The sequence below is a fragment of the Calidris pugnax genome, unplaced genomic scaffold (genome assembly GCF_001431845.1).
Source record: "Calidris pugnax isolate Ruff unplaced genomic scaffold, ASM143184v1 scaffold157, whole genome shotgun sequence".
Taxonomy (NCBI): Eukaryota; Metazoa; Chordata; class Aves; order Charadriiformes; family Scolopacidae; genus Calidris; species Calidris pugnax.
In genome coordinates, this window is record NW_015090992.1 from 810,772 (window position 1) to 834,794 (window position 24,023).

General features: G+C 38.9%; 1 protein-coding gene across 2 annotated transcripts in view; it reads right to left on the reverse strand.

Moving 5' to 3' along the window:
* Positions 1-23,940, reverse strand: part of SLC12A2 (solute carrier family 12 (sodium/potassium/chloride transporter), member 2) — a 64,461-nt gene extending 40,521 nt beyond the window's left edge. For both annotated transcript variants that reach the window (XM_014954801.1, XM_014954800.1), the window contains exons 1-4: positions 23,318-23,940; positions 4,494-4,613; positions 2,485-2,560; positions 1,778-1,873 (exon numbers count right to left, since the gene is read on the reverse strand). In XM_014954801.1, coding sequence (XP_014810287.1) covers positions 1,778-1,873; positions 2,485-2,560; positions 4,494-4,613; positions 23,318-23,887 — 862 coding nt within the window. In that variant the 5' untranslated portion in view covers positions 23,888-23,940. The remainder of the gene's footprint in view (positions 1-1,777; positions 1,874-2,484; positions 2,561-4,493; positions 4,614-23,317) is intronic.
* Positions 23,941-24,023: the final 83 nt, after the last annotated feature.

Genomic DNA, 24,023 nt, shown 5'->3' on the forward strand with positions numbered 1-24,023 from the left:
AAAAAAAAAAAAAAAAGAGAAAAACTCACATTACGTGAAAGAGCCTACAAATAGTCATCAGCAATTTAAAGTTTACACAAATGAGATCCTATTTATTCTTGCATCTTCAAAATAACCCAAAACTCAGTAATTTAGAGACAGGCATACTGAAGTTCCAGGAATACATTTCAAGTTTTTAAGAAAAGACACCAGTTGGAAATAATCACCTTACTTATGCAGCACATATTATTCAGCTGTGCAATAGCTGAATATAGTTTTCTAGTGTTTAAAAACAAATAAATTGTAAACCAAAAGCAGCAGTATTACTGTGCTTTTATTTCAAACTACTCAAAGCATTTGTACCTAGTTCTACTATTACACATTTGCATTAGCTATAGCTCGAGGAAAATGGTGAAGCAGACTAATAAACCCACTCAGGTTCCAAACTTCCATGAGCTGTTTCTTAGAGCTCTGGTGTTAAGGTAATTTTCTGCTCTCCAACAGCACTCTGGAAAAAAATCCTATGGCCACTCTTTTTCAGAACCTATTCTTGACAAATACAACATCTCAAATCTCACATGTGACAAAGGGAAAACTGAGTATCTGCAGCACTAGAGAAGAGTAAAATTTAAAAAAATGTAGCAAAGACATACTCCTTCAATTTAAGGTTAAGCTTTCTAGAAGCAACAAAATGGTCCAGCTCCACTCTGAAGTAACTGAGTGCACACTACAAATTTGCAGCAGGAATGCCTTAATTTCAGTACATTACAGTTCTTGTGCAAAACATGTGGAGGAACCCAGCTTCAACATACTTTGCAAATGAGAAATTAACATAAGGAAAATATTACTGTAATGTAATTTTTTTTTTATAGGAACAACTGTGATTTTATTTTATTGTTTTTTGCATCCAGCACCTCAAATTTTCTAAAAAAAGCTCTCATAATAACAGGGAAATCCAATGCATATAATGCAATTTTTAAAAAGAAAGGGCATCTAGAAACTAAGCCTGATATAATGCTAAGATTCATAGCTGATCCTCCCCATTGGGTCTATTTAGTTTGTGATAGGTTTTTCTCTTCATTCTTAATCGAGAGAATTTTATAAGCTTCTATTTAATTTCCACCACATTTTCTACTGGTAGCAGTCTTGTAATATCATGAAGCAGTCTCAGCATGTCAAAAGTACCAAACACTTATAAAACTTTTTGTAGGAATTGCTGACAACAGCACATAAACCATAAAGAGAATGAAAACCATCACCCTCAGGAAAGCTGGAGATAACCAAGTGTGTATTAAAAAAAAAAAAAATCACATTAGAACAACAACATGTCTTTTTATATACTCGCATATAGATCAAGCTTATCCTTTTATAGGATGTGTTTTTTCATTAGCAAGTCTTATTTTAGGAAATGAACACTTGCAAGCACACGCGCGCACTCTTAACCAACCAGTGCAGATGCAGGAGAATATTAAGATCCTATTAATTTCTGGATATTCATTTCTAAAAAAAAATGTTTGTAATTCCAAAAATTAAGAGTAGTTAACATTTCTTCCACAGTAAAAAAGCAAGCCACTAGTCAGATGAAATTAGTAGGGTAATTATTGATGTCTCAGTTATATGACTGCTTGGTCAACTACAGAACATAAGGAGACTCTGCTCCTCAGAAAACTAACTCTTCTGTACATTTCATACACGCTATTTCTTCCCTGTTGCTAAAGGAGTATTTCAGAGGTTCCATCCTTAAGGTGTATGCTTCAGAGTGATGAAAGCTTTAAAAGCCTGATGAAAGTAGGTTTACCTCCTCTTACAAACCCATTTGTGGCTATTGCTGAAGTAGACAGTCCTGTAATAGTTGTCACAACAGTGGCCATTCCAATAACCACAACAGACAGACCTTTTGGAAAAAGAAGGGGAAAAGGTGTAAGTCTAGCAGTATTAAAATGAACAAATCTTCAACTTAACTTGGTTTACAGAATTAGCCTTGCAAATACAATGTAAATTTACTGTGTGTGGTTCCACACATTCAAACAAAAGGCTTCTTCACTCCTTTTTTGTACTGAGAAGTTTCCAGGATACAAACAAAACTGGATAAATGTTCTCTTTAATCAGCAGGGTAAGAGGTGTATCCTAGAGCTTTAAGGAAACACAGGCCTTTGCAGATGAGAGCTTTTCTGCAGTTCAATACTAAGTTAAGCCTTTGAAAAAAACTGTTATATACCACAGTCTACATGCAGACTATAATAACCAGAGATCAAAAGTTTATCTCTACAGTTCACCAAACACTTAAAAGATGTCAATTTTCAATTACATCCTTTATAGCTAAATGAAAAAAAAAAATCTAAGTAACTTCATACTGCAGAGAGTTTTCATAAGGGTAAATCACCTTAAAAACTGGCAACATTAAGGTAATTTTCTACCTGTTTTAAGTGTAACCTCAGGATTAACACCTCTTTTAGATCATGCTTAAAAGTCACTGAAACAAAATCACAGCATTAGTATACATACCTATCCCAGCTTGTCCTACAATCCATGAGAGTCTGATGAAGAGCATCACACCCCAAATATTTAACATACATCGTACCTAAGATAAAAAAGAAATTTTACATAAGTTAGGTCTCACATCTGCATTTCCACTAATTCTTCATTTCAGTTTTTAATGTTGTTGAAATTATCTTGCAGTCTTTCCTCACCACTTTTCAAATTATTTCACAAGAATAGATTTTTTAATTAGACAAGTTTAGGTTTAATTAAAAAAATGCAAAGATACCTAAATATGATTAAAAAGTTACTACCTTAAAGTTACAGTAATTAAGTATCTGACACTTGCAGTATGTCTGCACCGAACAATAAAAATGATTTAGATCCCAACATTCAGGATCCAAAATTCATACTACATAACACATGACTAAAAATAAGATTGTGGTCTCTATGATGACTGTGAGGTCTGCAGTCCCAGTTCAGCTCTCCCACAAATCTCCCTCCAAAAAGCAATACCCTACTAAATAATTTATTCTTTAAAAAAAAAAACAAACAACTTCTACAGTCATAGAACTTTTGTATCTTACACCACAGGCTAACAGGATGGAGGCGGCGGGGGGGAAGCAGGCAGGGTGGCGTTGATGGTTTGTTTTTTTGCCTTGTATTTTAAACTCTTAGTCCTCAATAAAACAGAGTTTGCAGCATACAAGAATTTAGACAGAAAACTAACAGCAGGTCTTAGGGCTCTCTCTTACCTAAAGAGCATGATACTAATCCTACAAGAAGTTCAGCTGGTCATTAGGACTAGAAGGACCTCTCCAAACAAAAGTAAAAAGTTTTCAGAGATTTAAAAAGGCTTTTGCAAAATGTAGATTACTCAGGTGGCTTAGGACTACTAGGAAATACTAACTGCAATCTTCAAACCACTGAAAAGGGGGAGACCATCCTCCTTGAAACTTTTAAATAGACTTTTGGAGAAAAAAAAGACAGCAACACTTATAAATCTTTAATGCTTAGAATTGTTGCTTTAAAAAATAGTCCAATATAGAATTTGAGTTTGGAGAAATTCAAAGTCAGCTTCATACCTGCTTTAAAATGAACTTCTGTCCTTGGTTGGGGTACATCAACAGAAGCCTGTAATACCTGTTTCACAGCTACCACAGGTACTCTCCTTCTCACCAGGGTAGAGAACATGGCTACTTCAAGACTTTCAAGGAAGTTGCTAATACACAGTGGCAGTTTGCTGAACTAAAATTAGGTAGTCTGAATGCTCAAGTTCAGCATCCTTTAAGCAACTGTTGCATTTGAGACCACCACTATAAATTCTTACAGCTACATATTAATCGTGGTTTCTCTTTGCCAAAATATCAAAAATAAAATAATATGAACTTGTAATAAAATCCCCCATGTCACCCTTAATTTCTCACTGCTCCAAACGAGGACAGACTCAGTTTTTCCCACCATGACTATATTGTATTTAGCGTTAAGACTTCCACAGTTTAGGAGAAGATGACCTTTGGTAACAGTTCAACAAAATTTAAATACTTAACCCTGGTCAAGATTTTCCATATACAGGTAAGTACTCCCCTCAACACAGTATTTTTTGCTTCTCTAAAAACAGGTAGATAAAACCCTTGTTTTCTAACACTTCAGTCCAAAACTTTACAGATGGAAAGCAAACACACATTAAGTGTATCCTCTCCATTTGCATTTGTCTTTGTCACTTAAGATTAATATGTAGTTTTTCTATTACATACGAATACTTGTATAATCTTTTTCCTTCCTGGAAATTATGCAACATCAAAATTGTAAAACCTGTATCAATAAACCATGATCCCCTCAAATCCTGATGTCCTGAAGTATTTACTTCCTTAAAATTCAGTACAAGTAAGAGCAACCCTTCCTAAAATTATAGCATTTTCCACATCTCATAGATATAATCTTTTCTTCATACAGTGCTGGCACAATCCCTCTCAAAAAAGGTTATTAAAAAGATCCTATCTGTAAGAAACTGAAGTACAAGACATCAAACTTACCAATACGCCTTTTATCCAGCCAAACTTGACCACTCCTTTGCTATCAGGTGTGTAAGTGGCAGCTGCTTCTCCAGCTGGTGTGCCTTCCTCACCATTTGCATAGCCATCTTCAAAGGGCTCCTTGGAAATAAAAAAAATATCTTTTATGTGATTAACAGACTAGAGAGAGCATTTGATACATTGTAAAAAAAATTAAGGAATGACACAGCAGAATTTTTAAGTTCTTCCTTTATGTTCCTTGCATGAGTCACATCTCACTGATTTCAAGGAACATAGAACAAAATTACACAAACCAGTTGTGTATTCTGCTTCAGTTAAAGCAAACTGTTAGGAGTCAGAGCAATAAATATTTTTAAGAATCAGTTCTACTGCCCTAAGAAACAAACATCTGGTCTTTTAGGAAAAGAGCTATAAGATTTCAAATGCAGTGACTTCTACAGCACAGGAAGTTTTATTTCGTAATCTGAAAGTGTATACTGTTCTACCACGTTACTGGTCTCAGATACAGTATTTCCTGTAGCTCAGACTTAGCCGTCACTTGATCAATTTTTCAGGAAATAAATTATTTACTTCTCTGCAAACTATTCTACTATTCATTGTAAGATGATGCTGGTAGAAAGGAGGGTGGGAGAGTGACATTTCAGGGAGTAGGAGGGAAGTCTCTTCCCAAACACTCTTCCTCGTTCAAAAGGAAAGGATGACAAATGCAGAAAACATCAATCCCATGGAGCAACCTGTGGCTGGTTTTTCATTATAATCCAGCTCTCAACCTTACAATGCAGAAATCTCAACTGTTTGATACACATTAAAAGCATAGATGTATATACACATGCTGCGTGCTTGCTTTGAACGAGGCAGTTTTGTTTTGCCAAGCCAGGCAAATACCTAAATATTTAAACTCAACCTTAATATTTTTCTACACTTGCTGTAAGAAACATTCTGGAAAGCACTCTAAGCAAAGTTAGTTATCCAAGGCAACGAGTATAAAGAATGAATATACTAGAAAGACCCTGAATACCATTCAGAGAATACTATTCAACAAACCAGCTCAAGCAGTATTTGTGAAGCAGCCTGCATCCCAGAGGGCTTAGAAAACATTTAAGCAATTGCAGGTTCAATCCCAATGAGGTAAAGGGCAAAATTCTCATTTGCCAAGTAAGACACAAAACAGACTGGACCCAAATTATGCTTTCAAGAGGTATGTTCAATGCTGAAGGGACACGGTAAGAAAGTTTAATTTGAGACATTAAATTAAATTCTTCCTCTTCCTTATACAGTAATACCAAATATACCAGCAGCACGGAGTCCAGAAGACATATTTATAGAACCGTCACTTAGGAAGGGTGCCATCTGTAACCCCTTACCGTCAGCAGTAAACATACAAACAGATCAGATTATGTCAACCTTATCCAGAGGTCATTAGCACAGATTCATGTCCGTGCCTCTCCCACTGACTCTGCATTATGAAATTCTCATAAAAACATGTCTTTCTGCAACACATGTTGAGATCCTTTATGGCATTACCAGCTTGCACATCATTAACTTCAACAGATAGCTTTCTTTAATAGGTTTTCTTTTCTCCAGAAGGAATTAAAAAAGAATCTAGGTATGTTTTAGACGTATATATTTTTATATGTATATGTGTATTTATATGTCTATGACGTGTTATATACATTAACAGAGAACAAAAAGAAACATAACAGGGAATTGTCTGGTTTGTTGAACTGCCACTCTTCTGGATAGAAGAGGACTAATGTCTGTAATTTCATGGAAGATTTGCACAGCCTTTTACCAGATTACTTTATTGATTTGCTGATTATATGTATTCAGGCACCCAAACCAAATCAAGCAAGAAGTGGTGTGTGATCCATTTGGAGTGGTAAGAACAGTGAGAACAAAAAAAAAAAAAAAAAAAAAATTTTCACTTAACCCTGTGTGTACTGAAAGCCATAATTTAGTATCAATTAAGAACCCATCTCTAAACAGTGAGACGCTCTTCAGCAGGTGTATGCTTCTTACACAATTCTGATGTAAAAATTATGAAGATGGACAAAAGTGTGAAACGCCCAATCAGGAATGTGTGCACACTGAGAGAGGTCTTATTTTTAATCTAAGTTTCATTAAACTATCCAAGAGGTCAGAAAAAAAAAAAAAAAAAAAAAAGAAATTACCATGCTGCTACATTTAAGATTTTACACAGAATTAACTCTAGCATGTCTGTGTCAAGAACCATTGCAACAATTGACTAGTTTTAATTTAATACATACAGGCAGAAGCCACTTATTTGCTGAGCCTATGCTGACCTGCCTAAACCAGAACTAAGGAAATGGAAAGCCCTCTAATTGGGCTCCTCACCCAACTTGGATGCATCTGAAGCTCACAATAGAAAATAATGAGCCAACATATTGCCCTGCTCCGACACCCTTTAGTACCCATCTTTCACATGACTTTCCTAGAGATACAGAAATAAACCTCAAAACTGTTCTAGGTATTAATGTCTCCCTCATGGATTCTGCTGTTTCCAGCAGCACTTACCAGAAATTTCTCCACATTTCTCCCCCACCCACCTTCAGAAGTGAGGAGGAAAAAATTTAAAAAAAATAGATTAAAACAAAGGTCAGATTAATAAATGCTTATAACCATGACAACAAAATCTCCAATCAAGCATGTAACAGTGGAACTGTCTACTACTATTCCTTCATACAAAATTAATTCTTATTTCTCATAGAAAAGCTTTACATTATCCTTGCAACAAACTCAATTTTAAAACACTGCATAAGGGGAGTCACAATAATATTATCCAAGCAGTTTTTATGCTTTGGCCAAGAAAACTGCCAACATTTGATAACATCTCCTAATATTACAAAAAGGCATGTTATATATACATTTACAATAAATTTTTTTGTTTGAGAAGATTGGTCAGGAGAACCAAGAATGGGCTAGAAGAAATAGGTATTGTCATGTTCTAAAATACTGAAACGTTATATGCAACTATTAATGCTATAATACTGAGTCACAACACTTTTTTAAAAGTTAGAAGGCTTCATTTACTGCATGTTTAGGTTTTAAGAGAAGGTGGAGAATATCCTAGTATCTAGCGTAAGAAACCATTATATACTTGAGCATAAGACAATGGCTGGCCAGGTATTGCTAGAACCTGCACACATGGACAAGATGACCTCCAGAGGTCATTTCTAACCTCAATCATCATGTGAGAGCTACACATTTCACCATAATGCTCAAACAAGCCCACAGCTCAGCCTGTTGTGTTCTGGGAAGGAGATAATGGCTCATAACTGGTATTTTGAGTTATCAGTTACCAGATCAGCTCCCAGATACGCACACTATGAACACAAGAAAGTTTTGTTCTGTATGTCTTGTCTCTCCACACTATGTAATACTTCTTCGGAAAAATATTTTGAAGCACATGCAAAAAGTAATAACTGAAAGGTTATTGCTGGTTATCAGTGCTAGTGGGTGCCCAATAAAGCACCAGTGAGAACAGATATTACAGAGTGTGGGCACAAAAGAATTCCACTACACAAAGCTCCAAGTTCAGTCCTTTAATGCAAGATTAAGAAAACACAACTGTGGTCTCAGCTGTAAATAAAGCAGGCATAGTATTTTTCATGCTTTTGCTCATGAGGAAACAATGCTTCTACTCAAGTCACATACTGAATGGAAAAAAACACACTAGCACTATTTTAGAATAGCAATGCGTGTACGGTAAGATCTTCATAAACAGTAAAAAACACTAACACATTGTGGATTTAGAGGGGGTGTAACAAAAGCAGAAAGAAAAGAGAAGGTTTTAGCATTTCACATCAGAAATTCTGTTATTAACACAACTTTTTAGTCAAAATACAGTCTTTTATCTAATCAGTCCAAAGAACACTCAGTTTATGGTGTTCACTTGCACTGTTAGAGGAAGAAATGTTAATATGTGAATGTATCTTATTTTATCTTACACTGATAGGAATTTAGCCAATAAATAGTTAAATTCTGTTCCTACACAGAAATTTCTATTGCTGTACCACAGGGCACTGAAAAGTACAGATAATCTACTATTTCATCTCCAGAACTGGATCATAACAGTAAGTTATTTGTGCCAATTGTGAATAGTCTCCACATTTATTAGAAGTGGATTAGTAATGAGAAAAAACTTGCTAGCCAGAAGAGATCGAGATTTTTCACACAGTCTGAAATACACGGGTTCATGGAGAAGTTTCTCATTGGTAAAAACTGTTACCTAGTTTTACTGAAAATTCTTGATAGTGGTGTATGTCACACAGCACATTTATTTGTGGTGAGATTACCTAGATCCCATCTTAAAGGCAACACACTTAGGCTATGTTGAATTGTATGAGGTATCTGCTTCAAGTATCACAACACAGAAGCTCCAAGTAAAGAACTGGACAACCAAGAAGTTTGTATCTAAGACTATGTGGTTCTTTTTCAGGCAGACAGCTTTCTCTGCAGTCTGCCTGATTTGGCATGTCCCAAGCACTAAGTAATTTCTTTAGCTAACCCTCCCCATTGCCATCCTCTTGTGAAAAGAGGAGGCCAAAGAAGCATCCAAGATTAGAGCATTTAACTGCTCTTCTTCTATCTCTCAAGTTTGACCATTTATGGGTTTGGTACATGCCATATCGTATGGACTTCTCCTCATACAAATTCCTTAGAAAGGCTTCACAAAACTAACTTTTTCTTGTCTTAGTAAGATACAGTACTGAAGCTGGTTTAAATAGCTAATACTATAAAAATGTTGAAGAAAATCAAGAATCTAGATGTTTCAAGCTCCAAATTCTGCAAGAAAATATAAAAAGGCATTCCACTATATTTAATCAAGAGTACAGCTGCTTAGATTTACAACTGCTTTGTACGTACGTATTTTGATACTGAGCATGGTGTGCTCCCCATTTAACACACTCACTGAGATCAGAAAATAAGGGGAGCCACCTGAGAACCATCTTTCACCAACAGAGACACTAACAGAACAATTCTGTACAGCAATGGGTCTCTGTTCTCAGCTGCTACAGTTGAAGCCTCAACCAACAGGATCACACTTTTACCTGCTACGAGTTTTGATGTTAGAGGTGTTGTGACAATCATGACAGACAGTGGAATCCTTCTTCACAAAACTAGAGACTTGAACACATCTTCTGCACTCCTTCAATACAGCTTCCAGCATTATTGTTAAGGTGTTCACTAGAGCTTACCACAACAGTTTCTTGTTTCCACCTCCCAAAGGTTAACATTTTAGGTAACGCTATCCTTAAGAAATTCCTTTTCGTGGAAGGAAGCAACCAGTAAAAATTATAGATCCAGCTGTGGAATGCCAGATGCCTCACAGTGGAAGAATCCTTACTTGTAGAGATTTTTTCTTAAGTAGCCCAACTCCATAGCTGCACGTAGTTAATGCTACAGCTACTCAAGTACAAAACTTGACAGTGAAGGTCTTCAGAGTTGACAAAGCTCAAAACATACATGGAGGAAAAGCTTATGAACATTTGGGTTTGCTTTTCTAATTCATATATACTTTATCCAGAGCGTGGATAAAATAAAAATGACAGAAGAAAGTAAGTTATCAAACAGCAGCAGAATTAACATTTTTACCCCAGAAGATGCTAATACTTCCCATGATTGTTAAAGACTAGAAACCTTTTCTTGGTTGAGCAAGTTTTTCACTTTCCCTTCTGGAATGAACTTTCGGATTCCTCCTCCCACCTCACCTGTGACATTTCTAATGATCTGAATAAAAGTTTTAAAAAGTGCTAGATGTATTGCATGCATAGAATAACTGCATAGAATAATCCAGCTGACATCAGTGTTTACCTCTGATGCAACAGTGACTACTTCTGCAAACTGGTAGAAATATATTTAAGGGTGATACTGTACTACCAAAGAATAAGCCAGCTATTAGACGCTGATACAGTTTAGTGTTTTACAGTCAAATACATCTGTTTTTTAAACACTGCTTTTGCAGCATGTTAGTGTTCGGAGTCATAAAGTTCCCAGTTTGGGCCTAAGCTACTTTCATGTTTTAATGCTTTTATCTAGACAGCAGTGAAAGAAACCAAATGCACCAAGTTTCCTTTCCCAAATGTCTAAATCTCTATGGAATGGTTTTAAGCATATTGTTATCCAGGGACACAAGAGAGTCCTGCCTGTGATTAACAACTTATCAAGAGAAGTCTCAAATGTGATTGTCTAAGAATACAAAGTGGTTTAGCACTTAAATGTGAGAGAGGAAAAGTAAGTTCTCACCAGTCTTTGACTTGGTCTAGTGACACTGACTATTGCTTGTAACCATTTTTTCAACCAACCACTGTTCGGCATGGCGGAGACACTCCAGTTAACCTGCCTTGCAGACTAACAATAAATCACAGCAAGTTTTTGTACCAACTTTCAAAAACACTTCTGCCAGGTCTGACAGCTTGCAAGTGGTTTTGTTTTGGGGTTTTTTGATAAGGGAAATATAGATCTATAAAAAGACAGTGGGTATGGCAGGTAATTACTTTTAAAATACCTTACTCTACATAACATTCTCTTAAGGGACAGTAAATACTGGCAGGAACAGTCTATTTCATAAACTAGTAACACTGGCAATACTGTTGTTGACAAACAGCTATTTTCTTCTCCATACTGATCTGTTTCAGTAATGTAAATTTAAGTCTTTTTTAGATACCCCTCATTACTTTCATCAATGCCAATCTAAGCCTCTCTCCCATTACAACCCCAGAACTATACAGTAAATATCAATATCCAAATCTGATTGGAATATTTACTTATTAAGAAAGGCATTCTGTTGTTTAGTCCTATGAAATGCTGCAAAAGAATCATGATAGACCCTGGAACTGGAAATTAACTCAACTGAATCTCAATGCCTACAAAACCAAAGAAATATGGAAAAAGAAAAGCCAAAAATATGCTGTCTACATCTTTCACTACCCTTGAAAGAATTTGCTTTCTGGCCTACCCTAAATACTTTCAGAATATTATCACTGTATTACACAGTAACACTTGAGAAGATTATAAAACCAGAAAAATTATTCTGTAATGAGTACATCAAGAAAAAAGAAGCCAACACACCAAAAAAAAAAAACCCTGTAGTAACACTTGAGAAGATTATAATACCAGAAAAATTATTCTGTAATGAGTACATCAAGAAAAAAGAAGCCAACACACCAAAAAAAAAAAAACCCTGTCATACACCTGAACTTTAAATATTGCACACAGTTCTAGTTCTTTTTCACCATTTTTGCTGGAATAAGGACAGTGATAGGGTCATCATGAGTTAGCATGGAAACTAAGAACTAGTGTGCCTAACTCTCAATTAATTCTTTGTAATAGCCCTCATTCTAGTGAAAGATCAGTGAAAGCGCACATTCTAAAACTCAAAGTAGGTTATCATTTTCTACATTTTAATTACAGAATTAATTTACATTTTACCAACAGATGTAATAGTCTGAATCTTTGACACTTCAAACAGGGTGGTAAACCTAGTGAACAGCTACCTTTCACTTAAAGATGGCTACTCGTAAAGAGAACTCATAAATATCTTACACAGACACCCAGAACAGTTTATGAATTCCCAATAATTCATTTGTTAAAGACAATCTTGCCAAGTTAGCAGAACAGATTCAGGTGTTCAGATTTTTCAGGAGTAAGATGGGAAGCTTGAGTGATTAGTTATTGCCACCACTGCAAAAACCCAGTTGGGTACCACATGCAAAAGAAAACATGGTAGAAGACATCTTCCAGACATCTCTGATGACCTAAACTCCTTCTTAGCATTCTCTTTAAAAAGCAAACTCAAAAACCACACACTTTCAGGGAACATTGCTAGCCATTGTACAACAGATAGCTGTTGACAGCAGTTCAAATAATTCAGCAGTCATATTAGGTGCTTTATTGCCTGGTTACAAACAAGAAATGAATGACAGCAAATTTGCCAATAGAATTTAAATTTCCCACTCCTCATTTTAAGCACATGTAAAATGCTACTACTATACTGTGGCTCCAGTATGCTTACAGTCATAAGCTAAAAAAAAAAGCCTACTAACCCATTAAATGGCACCCAGCAGTTACCTAGAGCAACGAGAGATAAATTACCCAGATAAAACATGATCTGTTCTTAAAACTCAGGATTCCCTTGGAATCAAACATGAACAGCTTCAGCCATTGGTTACCTGCCTCAATGAAAGGAAATCCTTTTCAAGTTTGCAGCCAAGAGATCAAAACTTAAGTGCTTTGACTGTATTACCTTGTCTACAATTACAAATTAAAAATATAGCAGCAAATGGTTTTGGCATCCACTTCTAGAGATTTTAAAAGAGATTGCATCAAACACTGAACATTAATGTTATCTTAAGCAGAAATTAAAGTCTGTTGTACTTTGATTAGAGTGGAACAATTTTAAACAGAAGAAATTTATAGTTATAATTAACATGTCAACCAAAGGATAAGCCAGCTACATGTCTCTTCCATCAGCTTGCATTTCAATGTCTTGCCATTCAATACTGCTTTTAACAGAGAAACATTAAGCAGTACTTTTGTGTGTGCACATGCGTAGGTATATATATAGTTTCTGATTTTAAAAGACATTTTTATTTTTATTATTTTAAAGGGATAGAGAATCATCCATTCTTCCTCCCAACTCTTACAAGTAGTATGATGCATCAACCAGGCTATCAAGACTGTTAATCAAGAAACTCTCTTAGGCAATTGATTTCAGCTTAGGAGTAAATCATTGTTCTTGCAAAGTGGTATACTTCTAAAGGATAGATTGAAGCCTTGTTAAAAAAGCACACCATCACTTACAATCTTACATGCATACACTATTTTCCCTGATCTCTAAGCTTACTAACCACATGAAGGCTATAGACTTCTCTCTTTAAGGACAAGATTACGATCCTCCCCTCCTAATCCAGGATGGATACAAATTGCAATCTGATAGACTTTTGCTTGAAGTAAAAGGTCTGAAATCAATTTGGAAACGAAGCAACAGCAAAACGGCCCTTACTTAATAGGCGCTTTAACTGGTGAAAATAGACAGAATCTGGTCCTTAACTGATCTTGATGAACTTGATTATCATAGCAGTATTCTACAGCCACTAACCTGTCATGTCACTTAAGTAATCCAGGCATTAGAACATTGCCTAATATGCCACGGGTGATGGATCCGTGGTAAGATCCCTTCCTCTACCTGCTTTCTCTACTGCATCACCAGGAATTTTGAGTTTTCAGCCCTTTATAAGCAAAACAAAATAAAAAAATAAAGTTTCAATGCTTTCCTAAGCATCACATCAAAATAAAGGTAGATTACTAATCAGTGCCCCTGGAAACAGCAAGTGCAAACACCATTTGATCTAGCTATCATAACATCAGCATAGGAAATTCAGGTTCAAATCTTCACTTTCCAAAAAGAGAAGGACTAGGCATGTTTACATAAGAGAAATTCCAGAGGAAAGCACTGAATTCTGGATAGCAACGCAAAGGCTGACATTTGAAAGCCTGCAATCTACACGGTGTGACCAGATGGATCCTTTTGAGTCGTTTTTACATGACATGGCAGAGTTTTGTTGACATTTACAGGTATGCAAGAGCAGCACGTTTCTCAAAATGAATAGTATGGTTTTTCTCCATAAGAAAAAACATTACTTAAAGAACAAGAGCATTTTGCAAAACCATCAAGATAGAAAAAAAACCCTCTCTACATCTTGATTCATACATCCCTCCGTGAGCAGAGGACAAGATGAATACTCCAGGCAAGACGATCAGGAGAATTACAGATAAATGAGAAAAACCTCTTTTCAGCAGCTATACCATGTGGCCACCCCATATGTGTGTCATGCCTCTGGACCCCCAATGCATATGTTCTGCACTACCAGGAACACTGTAGGCAAAGGCAGGCCTTGCTGTCAAGGAATACTCAATGTGGTCTGCCACCATAAAAAAAAAAAAATACAAACTTCTTTTGGTAGTCCCGCCACTTCTTCCAGTTAATGGGAAATCGCACCATCAACTTCTAGTCACTAAAAGAGGCATCACTTCCTGCACAAGTGTAGGGGCAATCAAACCATCAAGCTTAAGAGAATGAAATCCCTGCCGTCTGCTTCATGCCTCAACAACACACCTCAGTTCTGGTGTTCATGGATCAGTTCTTTCCTGTCCTCTCCAGAACCAAACTACTAGTTTCCCTACTGAACTAATGTAGTCGATACTTTCCAGAAGAAACATTGTACTGTGACTATCAAAGCAATTATTCATTACTGTGCATTGACCATCATATTCCTTTTGATAGCCACTGGCATGAAAACAAAAATCACACTCCTTAGGAAAACAGATCCAGCTTCTGAACACAGGTAGTTTCGTTTGATTATCTGAAAAACATAACCTTGATACATCTCTAATAACTGGATACCTTTTAAGTGTTTCATATAATTCTCTTGTTCTCCAAATGAAACAGATGCAGCATTTGATTGCTTAAGAGCTGAATTAAATCCTATTAGCAATCCTCTTGCATAGCAGTTTTGCATATTCAAGTATAGTCTGAAAAATACAATGTTCAGTAAATAATTAAAAAAGATAATTCATTTTAGTCTTGCTCGAGAACTTGTTTTAAAGACAGCAAATTCCCACGTCTTGTATACTCCCCAAAGAAATAGAGAATTTGAAACATTCATGGGCTTAGCACCTTTCAGTTTTCGTCCACTTTTGCAAAACAGAAGATGCACCTTCCATTCAAGAGGTGGGGGATGGGGAGCAAGTAACCTTAATAAAATTTCCCATTTTAATTAGGGAATTTAATTAATTTTAAGTGTAGTAAGTTCATGAAACATTACATTTAACCTACCGTCTTAAAATAGGCTAAACAGCCCATTGAAATTTATTGGCGTTCTTCAGGGGCTGGTACTGGGACCAGTGCTGTTTAACATCTTTGTCAGAGACATGGACAGTTGTCAGTACCCTCAGCAAGTTTGCCAATGACACCAAGCTGTGAGAGGCAGTCAACACACTGGAGGGAAAGGATGCCATGGCTGTGCATGGGGCTGTGCAAACCTCAAAGTTCAACAAGGTCAAGTGCAAGGTCCTGCACCTGGGTCACAGCAATCCCAAGCACAAATACAGGCTGGGCAGAGAGTGGATTGAGAGGTGCCCTAAGGAGAGGGACTTGGAGGTGTTGGTTGATGAGAAGCTTAACATGACCCAGCAATGTGCACCTGCAGCCCACAAAGCCAACAGCACACTAGCCTGCATCAAAAGAAGCATGGCCAGCACCTCAATGGAGGTGATTCTGCTCCTCTACTCCACTCCGGTGAGACCCCACCTGGAGTACTGCATCCAGTTCTGGAGCCCCCAACATAAGAAGGAAATGGCTGTTGGAGCTAGTCCAGAGGAGGGCCACAAAGACGATCAGAGGGCTGGACCACCTCTCCTACGAAGAAAGGCTGAGAGACTTGGGGCTGTCCAGTCCGCAGAAGAGACGGCTCCAGGGAGAGCTATTAGCAGCCTTCCAGTGCTTAAAGGGGGCCTACGTGAGAGATGGGGAAGGACTGTTTATCAGGGGGTACAGCAATAGGACAAGGCAGTTTTAAAATTAAAGGAGACAGATTTAGATTAGACATTAGGAAGAAATTTTTTATTGTGAGGGTGGTGAGACACTGGAACAGGTTAGCCAGAGAAGATGTGGATGCCTCATCATTGGAAGTGTTCAAGGTCAGGTTGGATGGGGCTTTGAGCAACCTGGTCTAGTGGGAGGTGTCCCTGCCCATGGCAGGGGGGTTGGAACTAGGTGATCTTTAAGGCCCCTTTCAGCCCAAACCATTCTATGACTCCATGAAATAAACTTGAAAATCAATTAAGTAGTGCCTAAATTTTTAATGTCATGCCATGAAGAGCTGGATACAGCTACAGACACAGCCCTTGAGGCAGCACCAAGCAGAGCTGGTCCATTCATACAGAACAGCTCTTACTTGTACTGGCACTGCACTACATTCAAGCCAAAGCTGCCAAACTGCTTACTGCTCAGAGCAATAATACACCAAATAATCTTAGGAGTCTCTCTACAATCCCTACCCTCAGAGTAAATTGAAACAGTAACCGCACATCACAGTTTGTTTACAGCTGAAACAGATGTTGCTATTTTCTTTGAATTAAAACAATATTCAGAATAATCTGAAATAGAAGCAGTTCATTTGAAGAAAGAAAGTTAACTAGCAAAATGCAGGTGTAAGACATAAGCTTCCTTGTTAAAATGGAATTTTAGGAATTTATTTTACTTTTTAAAACCATTGCATCTTAAAGTTGGTTAAGTTTATCAGACACAGATAATGCATCTTCGTTAGTTTGTATGCATAAGAGGACATTTCAGTAAGTTTATCAGGCCTAATCAGCATGCTGAAGTGTAAAAATAAATCAAAGACGTTCCATGCACTCAAGCTGCAATAACTGGATAGCTTCCAAAATACTGAAAGGCAAACAAGTCTAAGTTAACTATTTAAAAGTGTTTTTAGTAGTGAGCAAATTACTTTATTGTGATTGCTACTACCTGTATCAAAAAGCAGGGTAAAATGGGTTTGTGGTTGCTCATGTACAAATATTGTATGCGGCTTTAGGAAAAAATCCAAAAGGCTGCAACAGAAGATGTAGTACACTGGTTTGAATTACTCCAAGATATTGATCTTGGAGTACCTTCTCATCTGCAAGAATGTTATTCAAGAATGAAAATCATCTGAGGTCTAATCAAATGCAATATACCAAAAGGCAAAAATCTTCATCTCAAGATCAATTCTGCAGCACCTTCCTCTTTAACCAGTTCTGAAATAACTTATGTTGAAAGAAAAGCTGTTCAGCCAGAAAGAAGTTATTGCTATTCTTTCAGTTTCTGGTCTTGGATTAGTCATTGAAACTGACAATATGTCAGCTAAGATTGGTTTATTAAAAAAAAAAAAACCCACCCCCCAAAAACAAAAAACCCAAGCTCCTCTTAACACACACTCCCTCCTTCCTTCCTTCCTTCCATAGTTGAACTATTTTTGCAAGTTACAATGCCCTCTTCTCTTCTGACATGAGCACTCAAGGCGTTCACGGTACATTGCAGCGGTCTCTGAAAGGTACACAAGAGAGTCCATTGGAAGCGTGGAAAAAGTATTTTTTGCAATGTTAACAAGGTACAACAGGATTTCTAAAAGCATTTATATCATCTTTACCTCATCCTTCAATATCTATTTTGTACTATATACAATATTACCGCAGCAGCTCATGTCTGTCATTTTTAAGTAAAAAAAAATATATACATATTAGGGCTGCACACTCAAAAATGTTTTATTGATACCACCATACTGTCAAAAGATCATGGAGACCACTGGTGTACTGTATCAGAGAACTAGCTTACCACATCTAGTGCAAAATTTTGCAGTGCTTTCTGTAAACCAGATCAGTTCCCAGACACAACTCAAAAACACAGACATCACCACAGGAGAGCACACAAAAGTTTATCCTTTCAGCAGCAGCCCACACTTGTACTGTCCAACTATAACCTGTCAGAAGTGCTCAGTTAGTTCCAGCTTCTCTGGAACAAAACAAAGCAGTAAGAACAGTATTAGCAGTTTGTTGAAGAGAGTTCAAGGATTTCAGTATTCTATAGATGCTTTGGACTACAGACTTGTCACAAAGATCAGATACGGGAGATTCAAGCATCAAGCAATGTAAAATTAAAAAATACACATGGTCCTTGTAAAACACAAATGCTGGAGGACTAACATGATTCACTGCTGCAAACACAGCATTACGTTATTTTTTTTTCCCTTGACAAAGATGGTGGTAATTAAGTGGAATAGCAGGATAAGCAAAGCAAGGATTCTCCACACAGATTGAAAAAGCACAAAAATACCACTTTGCATGATGGTAGTAAAGCCTCATCTGAGTACAGGGGCATTGAGCTGTTTCTGAGAAGTGACGAACGTGAACAGTTACAAATCAAAGGCTTCTAGGATGTCCAAGAGCACAGAGATCAAGACTAAGAGAGTTCCTCTTGTTTTATTTTAGTACAATGACGTCCAGAAAGAAAATTCAAGCTCTGCCTAGAAACATAAAGGAGAGCAAGGAGGAAAGGAAGCTATCCAAATAAGCTATCCAAATTCAATTGCACTGGCTCGAGAAATACGACTTACTGACTGTGAGCAAGATTCAGCAAGGTAGTACAATAAAAACTATCTGCAAGAGGGTCTCAATCTTCCAGCAGAGGGAGAGTGAAGGAAGCTGTTTTTAAAGACAGACCTTACATAACACAGTCAGCTAACTTGATAGCCTAGAATCATCTAGAATCATCTTTTAGCCTTTTATGCATCTTGAGCTGAGCTCCATTTTCCTTACAGGCTAATCAAACACAAATCAGGAACTGAAAACAAAATACAAACAAATGTTAGAAGTTCAGCAGTCGTTTAACATTTTCAAGAGAGAATATGTTCTTTGTTAAAAAGCAGTGCCATACGCTGCTTTTTCACTGCGGTTAAGATAAACATTTTAAGTTATCACATAAGAGGAAAAACTGCAATGTTCAAGAGAACACAAATCAAAGCCAGAAAGATAGTTTAAAAAACCCCAGTCATCCAACTCGAGCAAAAACAAACATAAAAACCTCAATTTTGCATGACGACTATCAGTAATTTATTCCTTATTTCTACCTCCAAATTCAGAGGACAGGTGTGTGGTTTTCTGTGTGGGATGAAGCAAAGCACACTTGGTGTTTTTAAACACGTTTTTTTGTTTTGTTTTTTTAATTTGGAGGGTGGTAATGCAAAGATCTTCCTCTGATATCACTTTGGTCTAGCCTGTCAAGGGAACCTAGCAGTACTCTCTCAGCATTCAACCAACAGAGCAAGGCTACCAGCAGGGGGCTTGGTTCACGTAACATCTACTTACCACAGCTGGAACTGACAGCACAGGAGTCATACCAAATCAGAATCGCTCACATACTGTGAATTAGATTCTTAAAGCAAAAAGTAAACATAAGTATTACTATGCAGAAAAACTATAAATTAATGCACTGTAGCGCCAGTCCAATTCTGAATACTTTAAAAGTATTCACCTTCCAGAGTCATAAGGTCAAGGTAAGTATCACAATGAATCATAATGGCATGGTAATTTTTACATCGAGGAAGCCGTAAAGGCAGATGGAATGTCTTCCACAGGCTATAACTTTACTTACAGATGCAGGTGGCCTAGGCAAAACAGATATTCCTGAACTATGGAAAGAAAAAAAAAAAGTAAGAAAATCTAAGACACTTTTAATCTTCCTACTGTCTGAAGGCAGATCTCCTCCAGAGGGCAGGGGACACCACTGCAACTGCAACAAAAATCAACATACCATGGTATGCTGTTTCCCTCCCACAGCTCTGTTAATAGTCATCTTCTCGCCTCTACACCTCTGGAGACCAATGCTCCTGCAAAGCATCACCTTATTTATGAGATTACCAACTGTAACAGCATCACCAAATTCCCTCTAACACCTCTCTAAAACAGAGTAAGATCAATGCACACCAATTAGGTCAGCCACAGCTGATCACCCTGGCTATCTGCACCCAACGCTATGTGAAGACCAGACCCCTCACTTGAAATTTAACATGATAGACCAAGATCAGTGGTCTGCAATTTACCCACTTCAGGGTACTGCAACATCACCTAGCTGTGTTTCCACAACCAGTTTCAAGAATTACCCCCTTCTTTTCTACTTTTTCTTTTAAAAGGAAAAAAGGAATAGCACAAACTTTAACTGCAAGGTGAAATTACTAAATTCAAAGCAGTGGACCACAATACTGGTGAACAAATTTTTGGATCAGTTGTAACACAGAATAACTGCAAACCTTGACGCACAGGGTCAAGAAGGAGAGGCATAACAATAGGTCCATACATAGTGCAAATTTTATGCAATGGTACTAGGATGTTTATACCAGCCGCCCTACTAAGCCTTTGACATAAATGCTGTGCAAGTTGTTAGTACAAAACCCACAGCTAAGGAGCAAGCTTAATTTTTCAAGTTCTTCAAAGTCAGTGAAATATCTTCTTTAATACATAGCATCATTCAACACTACAGACGATTACTGTTTGTCAGCAGGAACTGAAGTCACTTTGGGAATGAAAACAATAAGCCCCCTGAAACACAGTGAAAAAAAAGCACAATAGCTTTGTGAACATCATTCATATAAAAGTACAGCACTACCATTATTTGAAAAGTTATCAGCGCTCTGCAGTCATAAATCAAGTACATAATCTCAGATATGGTACATTTTACACTCTAGAGACTGGGAAAAACGTAGGTATTCAATGCTATTAGTATGCATAACACATCCTTATTAAAAGCTTTTGTGTTCTTAACTTTATTTTGCAAACTGTTTTCCTAAGTCTGAAGTGAAAATAATTGTTTCCCTTCTTCATATAAGCCTAAATGCTTGCTAACACGTTAATTGGTTTGGAAATGAAACAGCTGGGTTCCACACAGAACTTCAACTCGACTTGTGAAGTTTGTACCATAGCAGTTTTTTAAATTAATACTGAGGTATAATACTAAATGTAATTTAAACAGCATATTCCACCATCCCACCCCTTTTTTCTTTTTTTTTTTTGGGGATTTCTGCTATTGCTTGCACTGGGTACTTTTCCTCCTGTACCCTAAAGACTGAGTAACTTCAGAGAATCCCAATCAAAAGAATTTGGCCTCCGATTAGTCAGAAAGGACAGAGCACCCACTAGTACTGCTGTCCTTCTGTAGAACCATACTTTAAGAAACATATATACCTTCCATCTTTCAGGCGGGGGGGAAGGTGCGGGCAGAGCAAACAGGACATTAATGTAAAAAGAAAACATTTTCACATGGATACATATCCATGCTGCAGAACAAATCTGTGACATTTGAGAAATGAATAATTTGAGTTAATTAATGCTCACAATTAAACTGTTCTGATAATGATCCTGTAATTAGGTCGTCTACAGCTCCTCTATGCCACAACCTACGAAGAAAAGTGCTTGCCATGCTTTGTAATGAAATATGAAGAAATTACACTTGCAGAAACTATAATTCCAGAATAAGGCAGATTCCATGCTGAAACGTCTTAATGGTGTAATAAACAGCCTTCTTGACTGCTGCAATATAAACACACCAAAAACCTATCTGCCAAGCTTACAAATTCAAGTGATGTTCTGCTTACAGAGCACAGTATCTAACAACCTAGAACCTGATCAACTCACCATGGAACAGGAGGCAGGAATGGGGGGGAGGGAGAGGCGGAATAAAAAAAAAAGTCATCAGTGTTTTCACATATGTTACGTGGTTTATTTTTAGCGTAACTAATTCCATGCACAAGACAGTAATTGCCAGCTTCCATTCCATACTAGCTTAGACTACAGAACATCATTTAACTCCATCAGGAGAGGACCTAAAAGGCTAGAGTAATTTGCTGTTACGGTTAGTAATTATTTTGGTATCTAATCTCAGATGCTGCCAGGAAGTACCTCTCTAGCACACCAAACAATTATTTCTACCAGAACAGATGGAGAGTCAGTTTCAAAAAGCACCCTTAAAGAATCACCATACCCCCCCTCAAAAACCCCACAGATCAGTGCAGATGCACTGAGCTGCCTAATAATGGACAATCTCAAAAGAACACATATTTTCTCATGCAACTCCACCTATAAGGCCTAAAAGGTAGGATGAAAAGAGTCCTGGAAGCAGAATATTTTTCCCTTCATTAGGATGTGGCACAAGTGTTCCTTTATTTCCCTAAACCCAACAGAAAAAACCACTAGAACATGGACTTCTTAGACCACAGCCAAATACCAGGAGGCAATTTTCAGACTGCAAGAAAACAGCATTGCAATAGTTTGATCTGGCTTCAGTTTAGTCACGACAGGTCAATCATGATCTAAAAAAACACATCCAATTAATAGCAGGTTCAGCTAAAGCTTGCCTTCTAATAAAGGCAGCCTGCAATGCAAATAAGCTCCCACTGTAACTCGTCTCCAATAACACACTGACTAGTCCAAAATAGGATAAGCTTAACAGGCACAACACAGCTTCAAGAATTTCTGAAGCCTTGATCACGACGCCCTCACACGCAGGGCTACCCAGCACGACTGAAAAGGCTCCTTAAGGAGAAGCAGCCGGGGCTGTATGTGTGCAGCCCTCAGCATAACGCCAGGAGGCGGCTCGGTTCGGCACTGCCTCCGCAGGCACCGGCACGCGTTTTCAGCCGCTTAGGAGACAAACCTCTTGTCACTACTGAAAGCCACCGCATCATCTTTATTCTTTTTTTTTTTTTTTTTTAGCATCTGTTCCAAACGTTTTCGTTCCCCTTCCCAGGCTAACACCTCTGGCAGACCCCGGATTCCATATCTGTTGAAGGCGATAGGGAGCAGCAGCGGAAAACCGCTGCGCCTGTACCAGATCCTCCCTCGGCTGTGGAAAACCTATCTGCCCCGCAGACCTACGGCTGTAACTGCCTCGCACTACGGGGAGCTTCTCGCAAAAAAAAAAAAAAAAAAAAAAAACAAAGGGGGGGGTGGGTAGAGGGAGACGAAAAACCCCCACTGCGTCGCGAAAATGAAAAAAAAAAAAAAAAAGAAAAAGGGAGAAAGACGCAAGCGACTCGGTGCGTTCGCGCTTGTTTGCGCCTCCTCCAGGCTCAGCCGGCTTTCGGCTATTTTCCTGCCTCCCATCACAGCCGGCGGGCACCGAGCACCTCCCGCGGGGGGCAAGCAGCGGGACCCGCCCGGGGATGGGAGGGGGATGCCGGGGGAGGGGAGAGTACGCGGCGGCCGCTCACCTTGTCCAGCTCATCGTGCAGCTCGGCCAGGCTGGGCCGGATGAGCTTCTCGCCCAGGTCGGCGGCCGTGTGGCGGTAGTGGTCGATGCGGGGCACGGCGTCCATGGTGTTGTGGCCGAAGGTGCGCAGGTAGTAGGTGTTGGTGTGGGTGTCATAGTAGTAGTGGTGGTGCCCGCCGGAGTGGAGGCTGCCCTCGCTCAGCACCGTGTCGCCGCCGTTCTGGAAGCTGACATTGCCGCCCTCCGAGCTGCCGCCCCCCGGCTCGCCGGGGCTCTCGTCACCGGCCGACGGGTCCACGAAGTTCACCCGAAACCTGCCCTTGGCTTCCTCGCTGCCCTTCCCCGCCGTGCCGCCGCCCCCGCTCGCCTTGCGGGATTCCTCGGGCGGCCGGCCGGCGCCCTCGGCCACCAGGTCCACCTGGAAGCGGCTCTGGCTGGGCGTGGGACCCAGCGGTCTGCCCAGCGCACCGCCGCCCGCCGCATCCTTGCCGCCCTCCTCCGAGCCCGCCGGGACGGCGAGGCCGGGAGGAGGCAGCTCCTCCGGCTGCGGCTGCTGCTGCTTGCCCTCCATGCCTGCCCGCTCCTGCACTGCGCGCGGCGCCGGCTGCTCTGAGCGCCCCTCGCGGCGGCGCCTCCGCCGCTTTAAGCCGCCAACCAGCGCCCGGGGCTGCGGCGCGCGGCAGTCGACGCCAGCCGCCGCGCGCGCC